At 45.0% G+C, this 20,209-nt stretch overlaps 1 protein-coding gene across 6 annotated transcripts in view; it reads left to right on the forward strand.

Moving 5' to 3' along the window:
* Positions 1-20,209, forward strand: part of Kiaa1549l (KIAA1549 like) — a 295,926-nt gene that overhangs the window by 239,888 nt on the left and 35,829 nt on the right. For all 6 annotated transcript variants that reach the window (XM_085834607.1, XM_029474421.2, XM_085834608.1 and 3 more), the window contains one exon: positions 979-1,108. In XM_085834607.1, coding sequence (XP_085690733.1) covers positions 979-1,108 — 130 coding nt within the window. The remainder of the gene's footprint in view (positions 1-978; positions 1,109-20,209) is intronic.

Below are 20,209 nucleotides of genomic sequence, written 5' to 3' on the forward strand. Positions count from 1 at the left end.
TCCTGTCTCCCAGTGTGGTATTACAAGTGTGCACTAGCATGTGGCTTTATCATCATCATCATCACCATCATTATCATCATCATTATTAATTTTATAATTATCATTATTATGTGTATTCTGGCACTTCAACACAAGTCTTCATATTTGCAAGACAAACACGTTACTGAGTGAACCATGTCCCTAATATTCCTTGTTTTTCTTAATAACACTAATCACTTTGAAGATAGTGTGGCAGTTGTCTCTCCCATTAGGATGCAAAGAGTGGGAGTACCAGGGCTGTGGATACACAGCTTCCAAGTAGTTAGCTCATGCTAGGCACCTGGTGATAGATAGATAGATGATAGGTAGATACATACATACATACATACATACATACATACACATAAAAATTGGTGACTGGTTGGAAGGCACCAAGTTGCATCCAGACTTACGGTCTTTGCCAAGAAGAGAATCTACACAGTAATTGTAGAAAGAAATCAATCAATGATCAGAGCGTTAAAAGTGGCCCATTCTCTACAGGCTTCACTTACTAACACATTGTAGGAGTCCATGCCTAAAATCTAAACAATTAAAAAAAGGAAGAAAAAAAAAAAAAAGGAAAACAGGAGGCTGCTGAGTCAGCAAGTCAGCAAAGGCAAGTTTGTTCCGCAGCGTTAGCTGTCCTCGAGGGTCAACAGAGAACCCCTGGCCTTGCCATCAGCAGAATTTTAGATGAGGTTGCACTGCTGCAATTGATTGTAGTTGCCTAATTTGATATGAAAGAACACATAATTCAGCCAGATAGTTATAGCATCTGGGGTGGCTCAGGAAGGCGGGGTGCCTTGTTCCCCCACTGCCGGCCAAGGACCGAGTACTATCAGTTCTGAGATTCTGAGGCCAATCCAAACCCTCTACTGGTTGCCTGTAGGTTTGGATCGGTGGAGAATTCCATCTGTCAGGACATTTGCTGCATCATAACATTTGTTGGATTTCCTTCAGGCAACAGATGAAGAACTCTGTCTACCGAAGCCGGCAGTCTCTGAATAGCCCGAGTCCGGGAGAAACTGAGATGGACCTTCTGGTCACTCGCGAGCGACCCCGACGTGGAATCCGGAACAGCGGATATGATGTAAGTGTGTGGTGGACTGGGGTGGACAGAAGCTTCCCTGAGACATTTCAAGATGCCCAGCAAGGTTTTCTATGTAGTGGCGGAGGGGGTTGGGGGGTAAGTGGTAGAGGGGATGGTGGTGTTTGCTTTCCTCTTTTGCAAAGTAAGTTTTGCAACACGTGAGAATGATTGTGCTTTCTAAATTGTGCTATTCTGCAGTGTATTACCTGCAACTCAAGGGAGATTGTAAATGGTCTTGATCCCTTCCCCCTTACGAGTAGAAACATGCTAAGAACTAGAGCAATGCATTAGAGTTTGTGGGACACTGGCTGCTTTTAATCTGTAACAGTTTTGAAGATTTGGATTTGTGTCTGATTTCATAACTCCTTGGTAAACCGTAGTAACAGTGAGATGTCAAACAGTGAGCGCTGACTCCATGTGACAGAACACAAGCCTGGGCTTAGAGAGAGAACAGACCCAGACACTCCTCTGTCCCATCGGGTTTCTCCAGAGGAGGAGCAATCCTGGGCTAGCCCTCAAGATGGAGACACCCTGAACTTGGAGTTGCACCCAGGAACTCATGTGAATGATGCCACACTGGCTGTGGAGATGCAGGCTGCACCTCTCCCTGCCTCACAGTTTCAAAGATTCTTTATGTAATTGCAGTTTTATTTAAAAACAAAAAACAACAACAACAAAAAAACCCAACTTCTTTCTCATTCCTTAAATATTTCTTTAATTACAATTTATTGGTTCCAGGACAGCCAAGGCTATACAGAGAAACCCTGTCTTGAAAAAAAAAAAAAAAAAAAGAAAGAAAGAGAAAAGGAAAAACAAATTAATTGTTTTCTATAACAAGAATACTAATTCAATACATGTAATTGAGAAATGATGATTTAAGTAGGACACTTTGATATTTTTTTAAATATACCATGCTGATTTGAAGTTTTCCCTTTTGAGATTCATCATTGTTTGGCATAAGTACTTAAAATGGGCTTTTTAAATGGTCCAATTTAAAACAGGTAATTTGAATCTCTGATGATCTTGCTTGATTGAACTCTAATGTGGTGTTGCGTGCACTCACTCGGCAAGCATCCGTCGTCGCTGAGTGACGTCCCTGACCCCATTCATCCTTTCTCTTCAGTGACACAGATCATTTGTTTCTTTGATCGAGATTTTCATTTTACAAAATTCTAGACACTCTGACCACATGTTATGATGTTACATCCTTGCTTTTCTGTTAAGCGCTCCTAACAGGGACACTTTTCTCCTTATAAGAAATAATTCTGGGCTAGGGAGATGGCTCAGTGAATGAGCGTGTCTGCTCTCTCTCACCTGAGTTTGGATCCTCAAACATTTGTGTTAAAGTTGAACATGACTGCAAATGCCTGTAACCTGGCCCCCAGAGGTCATTGGCCAGCGAGCCGAGAAAAGATACACCTCAAGTTCAGTGAGAGAACCTGCCTCAAAAAATAAGGTGAAGGAACTGGAGAAATGGCTCGGCAGCTACAGTAGTTGCCACACAACTGGGAAGATGGGAGTCAAAAACCCCAGAACCCATGTGTATGCCTGACATGACAGCTTGTCTGTGACTCAGAAGGCAATGGATCCCCAAAGCAAGCTGGCTGGCAAGACTTGCAATGTCAGTGAGCTCTGGGTTTCACCGAGAGACCCTGCCTCCACGAATAAGGAGGAAGAGTAATGAAGAAAAATTCCCCACATCAACCGTGGACCTCTACAGACATGCACATACATGTGAATCCCTATTGGAACATACATATACATACACATACCTACACACACCACATAGAAATTACCCTCCTACGGATTCACACAAATGGATAAACAGATGCATAAATAAAATAAATGAGAGCCCTGGCTTTGCAAAAATCAGCCTAAGTTTTAAGTTTTCAACCTGTCAAGAGGCCAAGAGCATCGTTCCTAGACACTTGCTTAGTTTGGGGGACATTTTCTTCCACTTAGACCACTGAAACATGACAGATTCTTCAGCCAAAATAAGCATTAATAACTCTTTAAGAGTCTGGGAGAAACGCCTTGATAGTTATGGGGAAGTAGACCAGAGGTCTCCCAATAGTTAAAAGAATACAGCGTATGTTTGGCCATGTAGCATAACTTCCAGCGTGTACTGTTACTTTAGAAGGTCAGGTCAGTAAGCCACCTAGGATAATAGATTGCTCATACTTCACAGACACGTGTGAGCATGTGCACATAGTGACAATTTTGGAATTTTGTTTTCTTTAAAGAACACAGAAATTAGTATAAGAGTGTGCTTTTGTTTTAATCCCAGGTGTGGGAGATGGGGCTGCTTCAGACTGTTCACAGCAGCTATGATTTGCCCCGTGCTCTAACAGAGGCATGATTTTGCCAGCTGCAGATAGCTCTGCTATGTGACCTCTGGGATTCTGGAGACCTTTCAGAGGGTAGATAAATGCTGGGGCCCTGAGAGGCGTGCTGGGTTGTTGGTAGTTGTTGGTTGTGGTTTGTGGTTTGTTAAGTAGTTATGCACAAAGGAGAAACAAGAAGAAAAAGAAATTAGATATTCTGACAGTGAAGATCAAACTTGCCCCAAGGAACTTAATGTCCTAATCAGCAGGAAGTCATCTAATGATACTGTCACCCCCTTTCTGACCCCTGACTTTATTCAGGGATCTCTTTCCTTTCCTCTCTATCCTTCTTTCCCTCTTATATAGTGTTAGAGGGTTGGAAGGGTGGAAGAAGAACCCACAATGTAGTCAAAGATTGACTACATGTGCAAGCATACACATGTGTGTGTGTGTGTGTGTGTGTGTGTGTGTGTGTGTGTATACTTCTCTTTGAGAAATATGTGTTATCTTAAAAATATTGTAAGTTTATTTAGGAAAAATGCTCACATAGGAAATAATTGTAAAAATTTAGACTATTGACTAAGGACTATCTCTATTGTCTTTCTTGAGCCTTTAGTCATGAAAAGTAGTTAACCTTTCTCACCTGCACAATACAGACCAAGTTCTATTCTGCTCACTTTGTGTGCTAGTTGAATTTTCATGGTTTCCAGTCATTTATACCCCTTGCACAGAAGAGGAAACTAGAGCTCTGACTTAGTTCCATAGTTTGTCTGCCTTCTGGGGTCATGCTCTTAACCACCATACAGCATGGCTTCTAAATACACTCTTCCTTGCTATTTAGCTGGTCTTACATAACACATGTCCTGTCTTTCTGAGCCTCTGTGGAAGACCAGATGCAGTTCTCAGAGGAATCCTTATGTAGAAAGCTTACATATAAATAAAAAGATCAGCAAAGAAAGAAGAGAAAGAAGTGAGTCATAGCTTTAAACAATGCATTTATTTTCCAAAAATGTTAAGTCATTCCTAGCAAAAGAATCCATTAGCCCAGCAGTGAACCTGTCACTTGGTTGGAAATGTGCCTGTCTGCCTCCAAGGCCTGGAGATCTCAAACTAGGCCAAAATACTCAATCGTTTCTGCCAGGTTAAGAAAACATGATGCTGTGGAAACAAAAAACCAAGAAGATTGATTTAATTTTGAATTTACCAAACATTGACTACTTTAGAATCCCCAAGGAAACGCCTGCATATAGAAATAAATGCATAAATACACAAATAAGCAGGTGAACTGTGCTACACAAGCAAATCTTAGCCATAGGTTGGAAGACAGCCTAGGTTGGTTCAAAATTCCTTCCAGTCCACCCCCATCCTCTAGGGACCCAGGGCCTCTCTGGTTCTACTTCACTGCCCTTTTCAGCCCTTCCTTTATGGACATTTCCATTCATTTGTGACTCCTGCTGACCCTCAGAACCATTCTGTAATAGGGACCAACAGCAGCCACACTAAGCTGGGATACAGATCATGGCATCCCTCAACCTACAACAGAGAAGTTTCTTCTTGAAGTAAATTTAATACTGAGACCCACAACTGAACAGTGTGCAGAGGGTGAGGTGATTGGAGCACTCAGCCCTAAATAGAATGTCTTTATTAACTCCCTCCACTCAAGGCTTAGCAATCTACCCAGAAGAAGAGGGAGAACGAGTATAAGAGCCAGAACTGGTAGATGATTCTGAGGGAACAGTGTCTTCCAGACACAACAGGACTGATCCACAGAGAACTCAACATGAGACAACAGCATGCACAGACCTGCACAGCCAGATGAAGCTCAGTCCTGAGAAGGGGACAGTAGACACGGTCCCACCCCCAACCAAGAAGCTATTTGCAATTGATACCTTCCAGGAAAGAGAAAACAAGCTTTCTCCTGTGAGTGTCACTGGGTATATCAGTAACACCCCAGGCAGGCCTCGTGCCTAGGAGGAGGAGTGACCACAAAATTGACGCCATTTTTTCATTCATTAATTAATTTATTAATCTATTCACTTTACCTCCTGATCACAGCCCCCCCCCAGTCCCCTTCCCACTCACACGACCCCTCCCCCTTTACTTCTTCTCTGAGAAGGGGGAGGTTCCCTGGGTACCAACCCACCCTGGCACATCAAGTCACTGTAAGACTAGGCCATCCTCTCCCATTGAGGCTGGACAAGGCAGCCCCCTGTGGATAATGCAGAATCTACAGGCAGGCAACAGAGTCAGGGACAGCCCCCTGCTCCAGTTGTTGGGGGACCAAGCAGGTCCTGCACATCTGCTGCATATGTGTGGATACTGTGGGTTTTATGTTTGTTTTTTGTTTTATTTTGGTGATTTTTGTTTGTTTTGATCTTCATTCTTGGTGGGGGGTTGCTTGTTTGTTTGTTTGTTTGTTTGTTTGTTTGAGAGAGGAGAAGGGAGAGAGGGAGGGTGGTTGAGAGGGAGAAAGAAAGAGGAGGAGAGAGAGGGGAGAGAGGAAGAGAGAGAGAGAGAGAGAGAGAGAGGAGGGGGAGAGAGGGTGAAAGAGGAAGAGAGAAAGAAAGAGGAGCGAGAGAGAGACAGAGGAAGGGAGGAAGAGAGAGAGAGGGAGGGAGAGAGAGGGGAGAGAGAAAGAGAGAGAGAGGAGTTGGATGGATAGGGAGGTAGGGAGCATCTGGGAGGATTTGCAAGGGAGAAGAATATGAACAAAATATATGAAAACAATTCAATAATAAATACTAAAGGGAAAATTTCCCATAGAAAGAGCTGTTGTATCTGAAGAGAGAGACCACTGCAAGAGTTTGGGACTGCCATGTTTCACAGCAGCAATTCTGAACTTCCTGTTCAGTCCATCAGCCAGGACGCTCAGAGGTGTGACCTACTTAGTAGCCATTTCCTAAGAGAACACACTCATGATAAAAGGATGAATTATGTTTTAAAAGATACCCTAAACTGATTACTTTAGACAGGAAGAGTGGATTGTTGAACCACAGTTTGCTTTGAACTTAATTGCTCCTAATGGTAGGTAGGAAACAGAATATGAGACTAAATGTAGAAAGGGGGGAAAAAATCTAAAATTAAAAAAAAAATTTTGTCTTTTTGTGTGTGTAGACATTTTCTGTGAATGGTATATGTGTGTGTGTGTGTGTACCTGTGTGCATAGGCCCTTGTACCCATGTGTACCTGTGTGGAGGCATGTGTGTGTGTGTGTGTGTATGTATGTGTGTGTACCTGTGTGCATAGGCCCTTGTACCCATGTGTACCTGTATGGAGGCATGTGTGTGTGTGTGTGTGTGTGTGTATGTATGTGTGTGTGTGTGTGTGTGTACCTGTGTGTGTGTACCTGTGTGCCCAGGCCCTTGTTGGAGGCCAGCAAAGGACCTCATGTATCTTCCAATAGTACTCTCCACCCTACACCCACCCTTCCTCCAAGGCAGAGCCTCTCACTTGAAGCTCATGGGTTTCCTATTAGGCTGGCTACCCAGCAAGCCTTGGTCACCCACCAGCTAGCCAGCAAGGCTCCATCATCCCGAGTCTCCATATCACCTACCCTTTGCCCTGGGGTTACAGGTGCACACCCCATTCCTTTTAAAGATGATTTATTTTTATTGTTTATTTATTTGTATGTGTACATGTATATTTTGAGTGTGCATGGTTGTGTGTGCCACTGCCCAGGGAAGCAGGAAGAGGGTAGCAGAGTCAGTGGACCTAGAGTTACAGGCCATTGCGAACCACCCCATGTGGGTACAAGGAACTGAAGCTGGTCCTCTGCAAGAGCAGCCAGCCCTCTTACCTGCTGACCGTCTCTGTCTCTCTGGATTTCTAAGTATACATTTTACTTAAAATGTTGATTTTTTTCCCAAGCCGGAGAGATGGCCCAGCAATCTGCAGTGGGTATTGATTGCTTTTGCAGAAGATGGGGGCTGGTTCCCAACACCCACACAGGATGAATCACCACCACCTGTGCCTCCAACTCCACAGCGTCTGACACCATCTCTGCTCTCCTAAGACACCTGCATTCCCATGACAGACCTAACACATAGACACGCAGAGATAAATTCCTTTTTAAACGTATTTTTTTTTAAAAAAATCCTTTTTAAAGCTTATCTTAAAGTAATAAAGTGTTATTTTTTGAATGAAAATCATGTAGGAAATAATGAATCCATGAATAAAAGCAAAGAAGTGTCCCACCACGATTCTTGGGCAGACAGTACTGAAATGACTTCTTCCTGTGTACCCAAATCACTTACCCCAGGGTGTGCAGATAGAACACTCTTTGCTTCTGGAGGTCTGGGAACATTCAGATCACCCCCAGGACTAAAAGCGCACCTACTCAGCTGGTTATTTTGTCCCTTTTGGAGGATGCTTGTTTCTTTGCTTTGCAATGCTAGGTAAGTAACTGGGGCTTCCTGTGTGCTGGCTAGGCCATCATTCTACCACTGAGGTGCACTGCCAGCCCTGATGTCACTTTTGATCATATTAAGCCCCACCCTTCCCCCTAACTCCTCCAGGACCTGTGTCCTATTCCCCAACCCACCTAACTTCTTGTCCCAATCCAATTTGTGCCACCCATATAGCCATGGGTGTGAGGCCATCCACTGGAATATGGTTGACCTCCCAGGGACTGCCTTCAAGAACACTGTCTTTCCTTACCCCAGAAGCCACCTGATGTGTTTCTGGGAGTTTAAAGAAACTATGACAGAAATGGAAAGAGCTCTAAGCATTGACCATGGGGGAGCCTCTGAAATGGTTGTTTGAACCACAGCTTTGAGAATGAATTAACCTCTGAAAAATAATGTCATTGTTACCAACTTGGGGGGGCGGAGGTCTGGACTGCGTTTGTTTTCTCTGCCAGTCAAGGAATTAAAAAGCAGGAAAAAGATCTTAACTACAACAGGTAACAGCAGGGAAGATCTCAGACACAGCAGGCGGAACTGACAAATGAAAACCTACTTCGGATAACAGTGACAAGGCACACACAGAAAGAGCCCCTGCAAAGCAGGATGGGAGAGGGACTCAGGAAACCCACGGTCAGTCCCTCCTTGAGGCCCAGAGATTTTCTAAGTCTTGAGTGACTGAAATTGGGTCTTCTTCTCTTAATTTGGTTAGTTTAAACAAAGGCAAGGAAGCTGATAGGCCTAAACTTCAGGTACCCCTGTCCTGGTCTGGCTTTGAACTTGTGAAAATCATCTGCTGGCAAGCATGTCCTATTGGTGGGAGGAAAAAGCTACCAGGCCATTGTCTTGAGCTGCCAGAGCATTGTCTCAGATAAGGAAGGTGAAGAAGAAGCTGGAGGTTTGCCATCTTTATTACCTGACTGTGGCCCCTTCCCCTATCTGTCTGCCTGTCGTGGATCTAACTCCCAGGCCCTTGCTCTAAGCTATTTCCTCTGAGTTTCTCACAAATTCTTTGCCTTGAAGTTCCATACACTAGAACTATAGGGCTTTACTGGTGACATTTTTACTTCCTGGTGCTCATAAAGCAGTGTGTACTCAGAAGACCCCATATTTCAGATTTTGAATGTTGATCTTTCCCTGGGCTCATGATATATGGTCCGATGTTCCCCAGAATGCTAGGCAACAGCTCTGAACCACATTTAGACAGCACATGATCTCAGTAGTGAGCGAGCATTCTCTATAATGTCCCCTGTTGCCAGTCTTCTGGGTATATTACGTTCTGTGCTTTTGTGCTCAGTAACTATCCATGAAATAGTCAACTTCCTTATAAGCAGTCTTCCTGTCGCATGGTTTTGCCCATCTGTAGGCCAGTGTAACTGTTCTAAGCATGTTTAAGGTAGGCTGGGTTGTGCTATAATATATGAGAGGCCAGATTCATCAAATGCTTTACAAAATTGGTATATTATCAACTTATAATGGGCTGACTGAGACACAAGGCAAGGGCCATCTGTGTAGGGTGAGCATTCCTGGAGCAGACCAGCAAATTCACAGCTTAAGAGGTGAGCAGTAGATTTGAAAATCTTCATAAATATGGCTGATCCCTGGGCACCTCTCAGAAGAGGCCAGGTCACAGTCACCAGACCTTATTCCAGAGGTGTGTTTCAAGGCCACCGCTGTAGCAGGTTCCTGTTTGCCTTGGTGGCTGAAGCTGAGGAAACACTCCTAGTCAGTTGTCTTCAGGTGGGAGGCTTCTGCACAGTTCTCAGCTGAGCCCCTCTCCTGTGGGATGAATCAGCATTTTCAGGAGTTAGAGCCTTCTGTAGGTGGAAGTCTTGCCCTCGGGGATGACTTTCTTAATGGGACTAGTCCCTTCAACAAACCGCTGCCACACCCCTTATCTGCATCTTCAAATTCACACTTTTTGTACATTTTTTTCACGCCATTTGTTGTTGTCTCTCACTGGAGAACTGCATCAAAGCCGTGAACAGTAACCATGACAGCCTGGAGAGCGTCATCTTCAGATTCCTCCACCCAGCACTTCTGAAGTCAGCCTCACTCAAGTTTTCAGAACATGGGAAGAATTCAGCTCGATCCTTTGGCCAAATAGTTATAAATGGCCTCTAGCCCAGTTCCCAGTGGAGTCCTTTTTCTCCTCTGAAACTACATGATCGCCACTTCATGTTTCTCTAGGCACCTGATCCCCCACATTCCCACTAGGCTGGCCCATTAAGTTCTGCTCATAGCATCCTAGGGCTTTTCTAGTCTGAAGTTCCAAACTCTTCCACATTCCACATGCAAACTGGTTCCAGAGATCTGAAGACCATGTGGTCAGGTTTATCACAACAATGGCTCCCCTTTATTTCCCAGGTTTCCGTATTAGTTACTTTTCTTGTTGCTCCGACAAAAGTAACTTAAAGAAGGAAGTACTTATCTCGGCTTACGCTTTGAGGATATATATATATATATATATATATATATATATATATATATATAGTTTGAGATAGCAATGACTGCATAGCCTCAAGAGCAGAGAGAAATGAATGCTTAACGCACCTTCTCCTCTTTATATCTTCTGGGACCCTAAGATGACACTACCCAGATTCAGGGTAGGTCTTCCCTGCTCAGTTAGATCTTTCTGGAGATACCCTCACAGACACACTCAGAGTCCTATTTCCTTGACGATTCTAAATCCACACAATCCGACGATGAAAATTAACTATCTTTGTAAGTTGGGGATGACCCGTGGCTCAGAGCTCAGTCCCCAGCTGACAAAGCCTGGATATGTTTTGTCTTGTGTAATGGATGTTCACATGAGTAGCCATGTGCTGATAGGATTGCCAACTCCCTTTCACAGGTCAACAGTGGTTCCTAGAAGTAGCCAAGAATTGGAATGGTTATTTGGATAGATTGCATCCACACGGAGGGGGATAAAATATGAAGGGATAAAATATGGAAAGCTTCCCTGACTGTATGCAGTAGGCCAAAGCAACTTTGGGGTTTTTCTAGGTTATCCTGTTATGAATGCAAAACATTCTGGCCCCCAACTCCCTCCCTCTCTCCCAGCATCTTCTGGCTTTAATAGAGACCAAGGCAGATCACAGGCATGCCCTGCAGTGTTGGAGCAGTTCCCTGTTGAGGGTCCAGTTAGCTTTTGACTTCACTGGGAAGCAAAGAGCTAGATTTGGAGTTTGCCCTTTCCTCTGACTGAATGGATCCATCATCCCAGAAGCAACCTGCATGTTGCTCCCTTAGCTAGCTTCTCTTGTGTTGATCCCTAACCCACCTAGAACTTTCCTACATAGTCCCCCATCACAGCATTTAACTTCTTTCTTCCTACTTCTGCCAACTAATCTACACTGTAATGGCTTTAATTTGATATATTGCCTTAAATTTATTTGCAGAACACTGTACTTTTTTATAGGGGCTTGCAGTCTGAAGGAGATAGCTGGTAATAGGAACTCAGATACCCTAGGAGACCCAAGGCAGAGGTTGAGGTACTTGATGATAAAGGAGCTATAAGGCAAAGTCCTCATCTCATCAAGCTGGTGGCTGTCCAGGAAGATACTGACCTTACCAAGATGGAAGCCACTTAGCAAGACGTGAGGACAGGGTAAAAGATGTGATTCCTGACGGTATGGTTGTGAGGCAGCAGGAGTATAAGAGGAGCCAAGTGACTTTACTCACAACCATGGCTCTGAAGTCTCCATGAAGATAGCTTTCCACCAACAAGTGACAAACCTTCCTTCTGCCAGGACCTCTCGGGTGCTCATCCATCTGCTCATTCCATCAGCTTCCTGTGCTCTAGGTCTTCCTGCTCTTATCCTGCTCCTGTCCAGCCATCATAGCCTCTCTCAGGCTCTCAGACCTCACTGCCTGTTGGCCTTGGAGTAGTCCCGAAGGTAGTATGATCTTTGAAAAAACAGCTGTTGTCAAAGGGAAGAAAGCAGGGCTGGGAACAGAAGCCAGACCATGGTGTAAGTACTATTAAGTCTCAGATGACTTTCCTTGGAGCATAGATGGCCCTGCAGAGTTGTACTGAGTTTGGAGGAAGGAGTTTGGCTTTATAGACCAGTCATTGGGTATCTTTAGGTAAAGCTCCTGCTTTAGCCATGGCTGGCAGCTGGAGATATGCCTAGAACCTGGGCCCTCTTGTCCTGAGAAGCAAGCCAAGTCTTCTAGTTTATTCTATGCCTATGTACCCTTCGGCCTACCTATAGATCCCTAAGCTTTTGGGGAGCCAATGTCTGTTGGTGTTCACATGAGAACACTCCTAGGGTTTCACTATCCCTTCCATTGCTCTGGGTCAGGCTCTGGGACAGGATGAAGTCAATTCTGGGGTCTATCCCAGGTAGTGATTAGTGGTTGAGAAAGGTACAGGCCTGCTGTGACGATGAACTTGGGTGAGGGAGGAGAGGGACCTGCAGGAGGTCTGATCTTCTCTGGATGTCCCCACTGGCCAATATAGTCACCATTGATCACCACCACTGACTGAGTGACCTCTACCACACCACACAATCTGGCTCCTCCTCCCCACAGTGTTGAGCCTGGATCTCAAGTCTAAGTTCCCAGCAGCTCAAGTCTTATGTGTTGTGGTGTATATATGTATGTATGTATGTATGTATGTATGTATGTATGTATGTATGTGACTTATGTATGTATCCATGTACTAGTAGCTGGCACCTCCACCCATCACCCAGCCCATTAGCTGCAACTGAAATGCCCTGCCCCAAGCTGTGGCATTTTTTGCTTTCTGTATTTGCAAGTATTTATCACTCTGTAGGGAGCATGTCTTCCTGCCGGCTTCATCTGAGGTTAAGACTTGGGCCTGGGTAGTTCTCATGTGCGTTGTGAGGTGTTGGACAGTATCCCTGACTCTACCTGGTAGCTGCCAGTAGCTCCTCCCAGTCATGACAACCAAAAATATCTCAAGACACTGTCCTACATACTCCTCAAGGTAAGCACCCTGGCGTGGGCAAAACTTTCAGAACTTTAAATGTCATCTTGCCCACAATCTTTTCCAACACCCCCCCCCATGGCCTATCTTTGGGTCTGGCTTAGATGTCCACTTTTTTGTCCTAGTAATACCTAGTTCTCAGCCCACAGTCCTTAATTCCCACCCCCTGGCTTCCGCTTGTTGGTTTATTTGTATTATTTCTCCATTCGACTCTTCAAGGGCAGAAATCATGTTTTATTCATCCCTGAAACCTCAGCACTTAGAATAGGACCAGCACACAGTAGATGCAGTGTCTCTATTTGATGAGCAAATGAACAAACAAGGGTATCAGCCGGAAGAGGTGACTCCTGAGCTGAGACTTATAAAGTGGGCACGTTTATACCTCTGAAACACATATGCACTATCAAAGCTGTAAACACATGTTCACGTACACTGCTGCTTCTAGCCTGAGCGGTGGTTATCAGTTCAGATGCTTTGGCTAGAAGCGGCAGAAACCCCAACTCAGCAACTATTTTTAAAACAACAGGAAATGCGTTGATTACAGCCAGTCCAGGGATGATATGACTGACATGTGGGCTCCTCCCTCTGCAGTGTACAGGACTATGTTCCCTTCAGCATGGTCTTGCTTCTCTCTACCAAACGGCTGCAGACGTCCCAGCTCTCGTGTCTGCATCCCACATTAACCAGCACAGCAGAAAATTTTCTTTTTCCCATTATGAAGCAAAGTTTTAAGTTTTACTCTGACTGCACCACCACCATAAAGTAAATGCCCAGTTTTGTGTCAATCATGGTAATAGCAAGAGGCAACACTGGTTGATGTACCTAAACCATGTCTCAGCAGTGGGCCTGACACGGGCTTTGTCCCGTCCTGAGCCACTAGCTGAGACACAGGGTGTACTGGTTTGTTTTTTGTCAACTTGTCACGAACCAAAAGTCACCTGGCAAGAGGCAAACCTCAATGGAGAAATTGTTTCTGTGATAGTTTGTATATGCTTGGCCCAGGGAGCGGCACTATTAGTAGGTGTAGCCTTGTTGGAATAGGTGTGTTACTGTGGGTGTGGGCTGAAGACCCTAACCCTAGCTGCCTGGAAGTCAGTATTCTGCTAGCAGCCTTCAGATGAAGATGTTGAATTCTCAGCTCTGCCTGCACCATGCCTGCCTGGATACTGTCATGCTCCTGCCTTGATGATAATGGACTGAATCTCTGAACCTGTGAGCCATCCTCAACTAAACTTATTTTTATAAGAGTTGTCGTGGTCATGGTGTCCATTCACAGCAGTAAAACCCTAAGACAGCTTCCATCACTTTGGCCTGTAGGCACATCTGTGAGACATTTTCTTGATTAATGACTTGAAGGCCCTGCCACCACTGTAGAAGGTGCTACCCTGGGCAGGTGGGCCAAGATTATTTATCACAAGAAAGCTGAGCAAGCCAGGAAGCAGCTCTCCTCCATAGCATCTGCTTCAGCTCCTACCTACAGGTTCCTGCCTTGAGCACCTGCCCTGATGTCCCTCAGTGATGGGACTGTTGCCTGGAAGCATAAGATGAAATAAAGCCCTCCCTCCCCGAGGTGCTTTTTTTGGTCAGTGTTTTATCACAGCAGCAGAACCAAATGAGAGCACAGGAAGGGAACGACAGATGCCACTACTGTCACAGTGCAGGCTGCATGAGGAAGGCTCTTCTCTAAGGAAGGAGTCCAGCACACTCCTCCATGGCATTGTTCCCATTCATGTCACGCAGTCTCCTCTTTGGGTGACCACTCAGGAAGCAGCCAGCCTGAGGTGGTACCGGGACACCAGCGTGGTGCCTGTGGCATTGGGAAGCCCATGCTAAGTTGGAAGTACGTGCATCTGAGGTGGATTTGAAAGAGGTGGTGCCGAAGATATTCTGTGCAGCTGTCTGGCCTTTGCAAGGCTGAAGAGGAGGAAGATCGTATCTGGGTAGACGTGGGGACAGTCTGTCCGCTATGAAGGAGTGCTGACTCACAGACAAGGTCCTCCCTGTCCCTTCCTGGCCTGCAGCACCAGCTCAGCCTTGGTGATTAATCTCAAAGTAAAATGCAAAGCAGCTTTCTGGGATGCTTTCAGACTGACTCCTGTTTGAAACAGTTAAAACTAGCGTTATTTGGCTTATAGATTACCTTCAAAGCTCACAAGCAACACAGGGACTGTGCTGTGGTTTCTGGAGCTGAACTATCACCTAGCTGTGTGAATTATGAGTAGTTGTTTCACCTGCCTGTTCTTTAGGGTGCCTGTGTATAAAATGGGCATGCATGTGGTCCTACCACATGGGATTACTGTGAGAACAAACGGGCTGACCTTGGTGATGCTGTATGGAGGTGGGAGGCAGGAAACAGTGATACCCATGGCTTTCAGACTCCACCAGGGGTGAGCGATCCCCTGTCTTCTGTCTCCTTTCCATCCCAGTCCTGTAGGCATCTTCCATCTGCTGTGAAGTGTATCCTACACCAAGGAAAGTTCTAGCCATACCCAAAGGGAGCCTTCACAGGTATGGTGTGACTGGAGATGGGTTTGGTGATGGGGACCTGAGACCTTTCCTGTTACTCCAGCACATGGACACACCACCCAAGGTGACCTCTGAGGTCATACTTTCCCAAACAGTGTGGGCCAGTGGGACATTTTAACCCACTCAGTATTAAACCCCCACTGCATGTGAAGAACAGCCGCCTATGGGACAGAAGTGCTGGAGTCTGCCCCGTCAGGCTCCTGCCACATGCTAGAGAGGTTTGCATAGGAGCAGAAGTGACCGTGAAGACTTGGATGCCTCTGTCTCTCACTGTTCTGTCTGTACGGTCTCAGTTTTCACTGCCTGGAAGATTAAAAGTCAACTAGGAAACCACATCCTGTCTCTTCAGCTCACCCAGAATGCAGAAACCACACTTGTCTCCTCACTCTGTGGCCTGGATGATGCCAGTGGGCCAGCGGAATGAAATGGGGATTTCTGCAGGAGAGAAGTCACCAAACTCCTTAGACCCTAACCTGTGCCACTAAGAGCCAGTCTCGTTTTATTGGTGGAGACTCATCTGAGATGTGGGCTCAGAAGGAAGTGGCTGCAAAGGCCTCTCCACTCCTCTGTCAGCCTTCCACAAAGGCAGAGCCCCTGGAGTTTGTTTTCCAGAAGTAGCTTTCTAAATATATCCCTGCTTCCGGCAAGGCAGGCAGGCAGGCAGGCATGTGGGCCTGCGAGATCCAGAGCAGGCATGAAATAGGGGGAAACTGCCGTGTTTTGTGTGGGCTCTGGGACCGTGATTGGTGGAGAGAGACAGGGAACCAGATACATTTCTCATGCCTGGGGTCCACCCTCAGCCTGCTTCTGGGCCCTTGCCAGGCAGATGTAGGATCTGTGGAGACTCTTCTCCTGGCAGGGTGGAGCTGCCGATTAGCACCAGGCAGAAGACAGTCTTGTGGCAAATTGGGGGCAGGGGCGGGGCTTTTCAAAGTCTTGCATTCTGAAGTGCAGTGTTCTGGTGAAGTAAATCTGGAAAGCAGAGACCTGTAAAACATTCCTCTACATTGGGGCCCGTGCCTGGGATTCTAGATTGCACGCTTTTGAAAGTTCCACTTGCAATATGACTGTCTCATTCGTCCTAAAACTGTGAAAACATCTTTCCTGCTGAAGACCTTTAGATAGATATTCTTTAGGGCTTCAAAACTATTTTTGCACTGTTTCATTCCATGAGTATCTATTGTGGTCTCACTACATGCCATCTTGGGGACTCAGTCCAGGAGGAGAACAGAATTAAAGGCACAGAGATGGACACAGGCATGCCAGAGGGACACTGGAGGGCCAGGAAGAAGCTGAGGCTGTAGAGAATGACAGGAGCGGATCTTGCTATCTCAGCCAAACGTAAAGGTCTTCAGGAAGGTGGCTTCTGAGAAGGGACCTCAAAGAAGAGAGCCACACACATTAGCTCTGGGGAAAGAGAGTTCCCAGTAATGGAGAGGCCCAGACAAAGGCACCGGCTCGGGAAGCTCAGGGGTCATCAAATGTACACATAGCATGTGTCCTCGGAGGAAGGGGATCGACCTGGTTCCCTCCTTTCCTCTTCTTTTCCCCCCACTTCTAATCCATCAACAAGCCCTGCTGGTCCTTTGCCAAAATGTCTGGAACTCACTGGCATTGTCTCTGCCCATGACCACTTTCATCAAACGCCTGCCGTCCCTTCTTGCCTGGAGAATTGCAAGAGCCTCCTAAGTTACTCCCCATAAATTCCAGCCACGCTTCCCTCCTGCTTAGAAGTCTCTAGGTGTCTGCAATTGCCCTTTGAAAACAGTCCAGCCTTCTTACTGTGGCCTTTGGGACCTTGTCGGATCAGTCCCAGTTCTGACAATTTGGCCTTCAGCCACAAGGTTGTGTCTTGATTTGCCAGGACACAAAATGGTGTCAACAAGGGAAGTTGGCGTCCTCAGAGCTTTAGGGACTCAAAGTCTTGGGTCACGGTGTGAGCAGGACTCGTTTGCTGTAGGGAGCGGTGGAGAGAATCTCCTCTCTCCTTGGTGTGCGGATGGAAGTCCTGCCAAGTGCTCACGCTGTCTTCCTCTGTGGATGTCTGTGTCCATATCTCCACCCTTAGAGAGACATCTGTACTGTTGAGCTAGGGTGCACTCAGATAACTTCATTTTAACTTTTTTTTTTTTAGGGTTTTTTTTCTTTTTTTTTTAATTTTTTTAATTTTTATTACATATTTTCCTCAGTTACATTTCCAATGCTATCCCAAAAGTCCCCCATAGCGCCCCCCACTTCCCTACCCACCCATTCCCATTCTTTTGGCCCTGGCATTCCCCTATATTGGGGCATATAAAGTTTGCAAGTCCAATGGGCCTCTCTTTCCAGTGATGGCCGACTAGGCCATCTTTCGATACATATGCAGCTAGAGACAAGAGCTCCGGGGTTCTGGTTAGTACATCATGTTGTTCCAACAATAGGGTTGCAGATCCCTTTAGCTCCTTGGGTACTTTCTCTAGCTTCTCCATTGGGAGCCCTGTGATACATCCAATAGCTGACTGTGAACATCCACTTCTGTGTTTGCTAGGCCCCGGCATCGTCTCACAAAGACAGCTATATTTGGGTCCTTTCAGCAAAATCTTGCTAGTGTATGCAATGGTGTCAGCGTTTAGAAGCTGCTTATGGGATGGATCCCTGGATATGGCAGTCTCTAAATGGTCCATCCTTTCATCACAGCTACGAACTTTGTCTCTGTAACTCCTTCCCTGGGTGTTTTGTTCCCAATTCTAAGAAGGGGCACAGTGTCCACACTTCGGTCTTCATTCTTCGTGAGTTTCATGCGTTTAGCAAATTGTATCTTATATCTTGGGTATCCTAAGTTTTGGGCTAATATCCACTTATCAGTGAATACATATTGTGTGAGTTCTTTTGTGATTGTGTTACTTCACTCAAGATGATGCCCTCCAGGTCCATCCATTTGGCTAGGAATTTCATAAATTCATTCTTTTTAATAGCTGAGTAGTACTCCATTGTGTAAATGTACCATAATTTCTGTATCCATTCCTCTGTTGAGGGACATCTGGGTTCTTTCCAGCTTCTGGCTATTATAAATAGGGCTGCTATGAACATAGTGGAGCATGTGTCCTTCTTACCGGTTGGGACATCTTCTGGATATATGCCTAGAAGAGGTATTGCTGGATCCTCCGGTAGTACTATGTCCAATTTTCTAAGGAACCGCCAGATTGATTTCCAGAGTGGTTGTACAAGCTTGCAATCCCACCATCAATGGAGGAGTGTTCCTCTATCTCCACATCCTCGCCAGCATCTGCTGTCACCTGAATTTTTGATCTTAGCCATTGTGACTGGTGTGAGGTGGAATCTCAGGGTTGTTTTGATTTGCATTTCCCTGATGATTAAGGATGTTGAACATTTTTTCAGGTGCTTCTCTGCCATTCGGTATTCTTCAGGTGAGAATTCTTTGTTCAGTTCTGAGCCCCATTTTTAATGGGGTTATTTGACTTTCTGGAGTCCACCTTCTTGAGTTCTTTATATATATTGGATATTAGTCCCTTATCTGATTTAGGATAGGTGAAGATCCTTTCCCAATCTGTTGGTAGTTTTTTTGTCTTATTGATGGTGTCTTTTGCCTTGCAGAAGCTTTGTAGTTTCATGAGGTCCCACTTGTCAATTCTCAATCTTACAGCACAAGCCATTACTGTTCTATTTAAGAATTTTTCCCCTGTGCCCATATCTTCAAGGCTTTTCCCCACTTTCTCCTCTATAAGTTTCAGTGTCTCTGGTTTTATGTGAAGTTCCTTGATCCACTTAGACTTGACCTTAGTACAAGGAGATAGGAATGGATCGATTCGCATTCTTCTACATGTTAACAACCAGTTGTGCCAGCACCATTTGTTGAAAATGCTGTCTTTCTTCCACTGGATGTTTTGAGCTCCCTTGTCGAAGATCAAGTGACCGTAGGTGTGTGGGTTCATTTCTGGGTCTTCAATTCTATTCCATTGGTCTATTTGTCTGTCACTTTACCAGTACCATGCAGTTTTTATCACAATTGCTCTGTAGTAAAGCTTTAGGTCCGGCATGGTGATTCCACCAGAGGTTCTTTTATCCTTGAGAAGAGTTTTTGCTATCCTAGGTTTTTTGTTATTCCAGATGAATTTGCAGATTGCACTTTCTAATTCGTTGAAGAATTGATTTGGAATTTTGATGGGGATTGCATTGAATCTGTAGATTGCTTTTGGCAAGATAGCCATTTTTACAATGTTGATCCTGCCAATCCATGAGCATGGGAAATCTTTCCATCTTCTGAGATCTTCTATAATTTCTTTCTTCAGAGACTTGAAGTTTTTATTATACAGATCTTTCACTTCCTTAGTTAGAGTCATGCCAAGATATTTTATATTATTTGTGACTATTGAGAAGGGTGTTGTTTCCCTAATTTCATTCTCAGCCTGTTTATTCTTTGTGTAGAGAAAGGCCATTGATTTGTTTGAGTTAATTTTATATCCAGTTACTTCACCGAAGCTGTTTATCAGGCTTAGGAGTTCTCTGGTGGAATTTTTAGGGTCACTTATATATACTATCATATCATCTGCAAAAAGTGATATTTTGACTTCATCTTTTCCAATTTGTATCCCTTTGATCTCCTTTTGTTGTCGAATTGCTCTGGCTAGGACTTCAAGTACAATGTTGAATAGGTATAGAGAAAGTGGACAGCCTTGTCTAGTCCCTGATTTTAGAGGGATTGCTTCAATATTCTCACCATTTACTTTGATGATGGCTACTGGTTTGCTGTAGATTGCTTTTATAATGTTTAGGTATGGGCCTTGAATTCCTGATCTTTCCAAGACTTTTATCATGAATGGGTGTTGGATCTTGTCAAATGCTTTTTCCGCATCTAACGAGATGACCATGTGGTTTTTGTCTTTGAGTTTGTTTATAT

Source organism: Mus caroli, unplaced genomic scaffold, assembly GCF_978045245.1.
Source record: "Mus caroli unplaced genomic scaffold, Mus_caroli_1 scaffold_2, whole genome shotgun sequence".
NCBI lineage: Eukaryota > Metazoa > Chordata > Mammalia > Rodentia > Muridae > Mus > Mus caroli.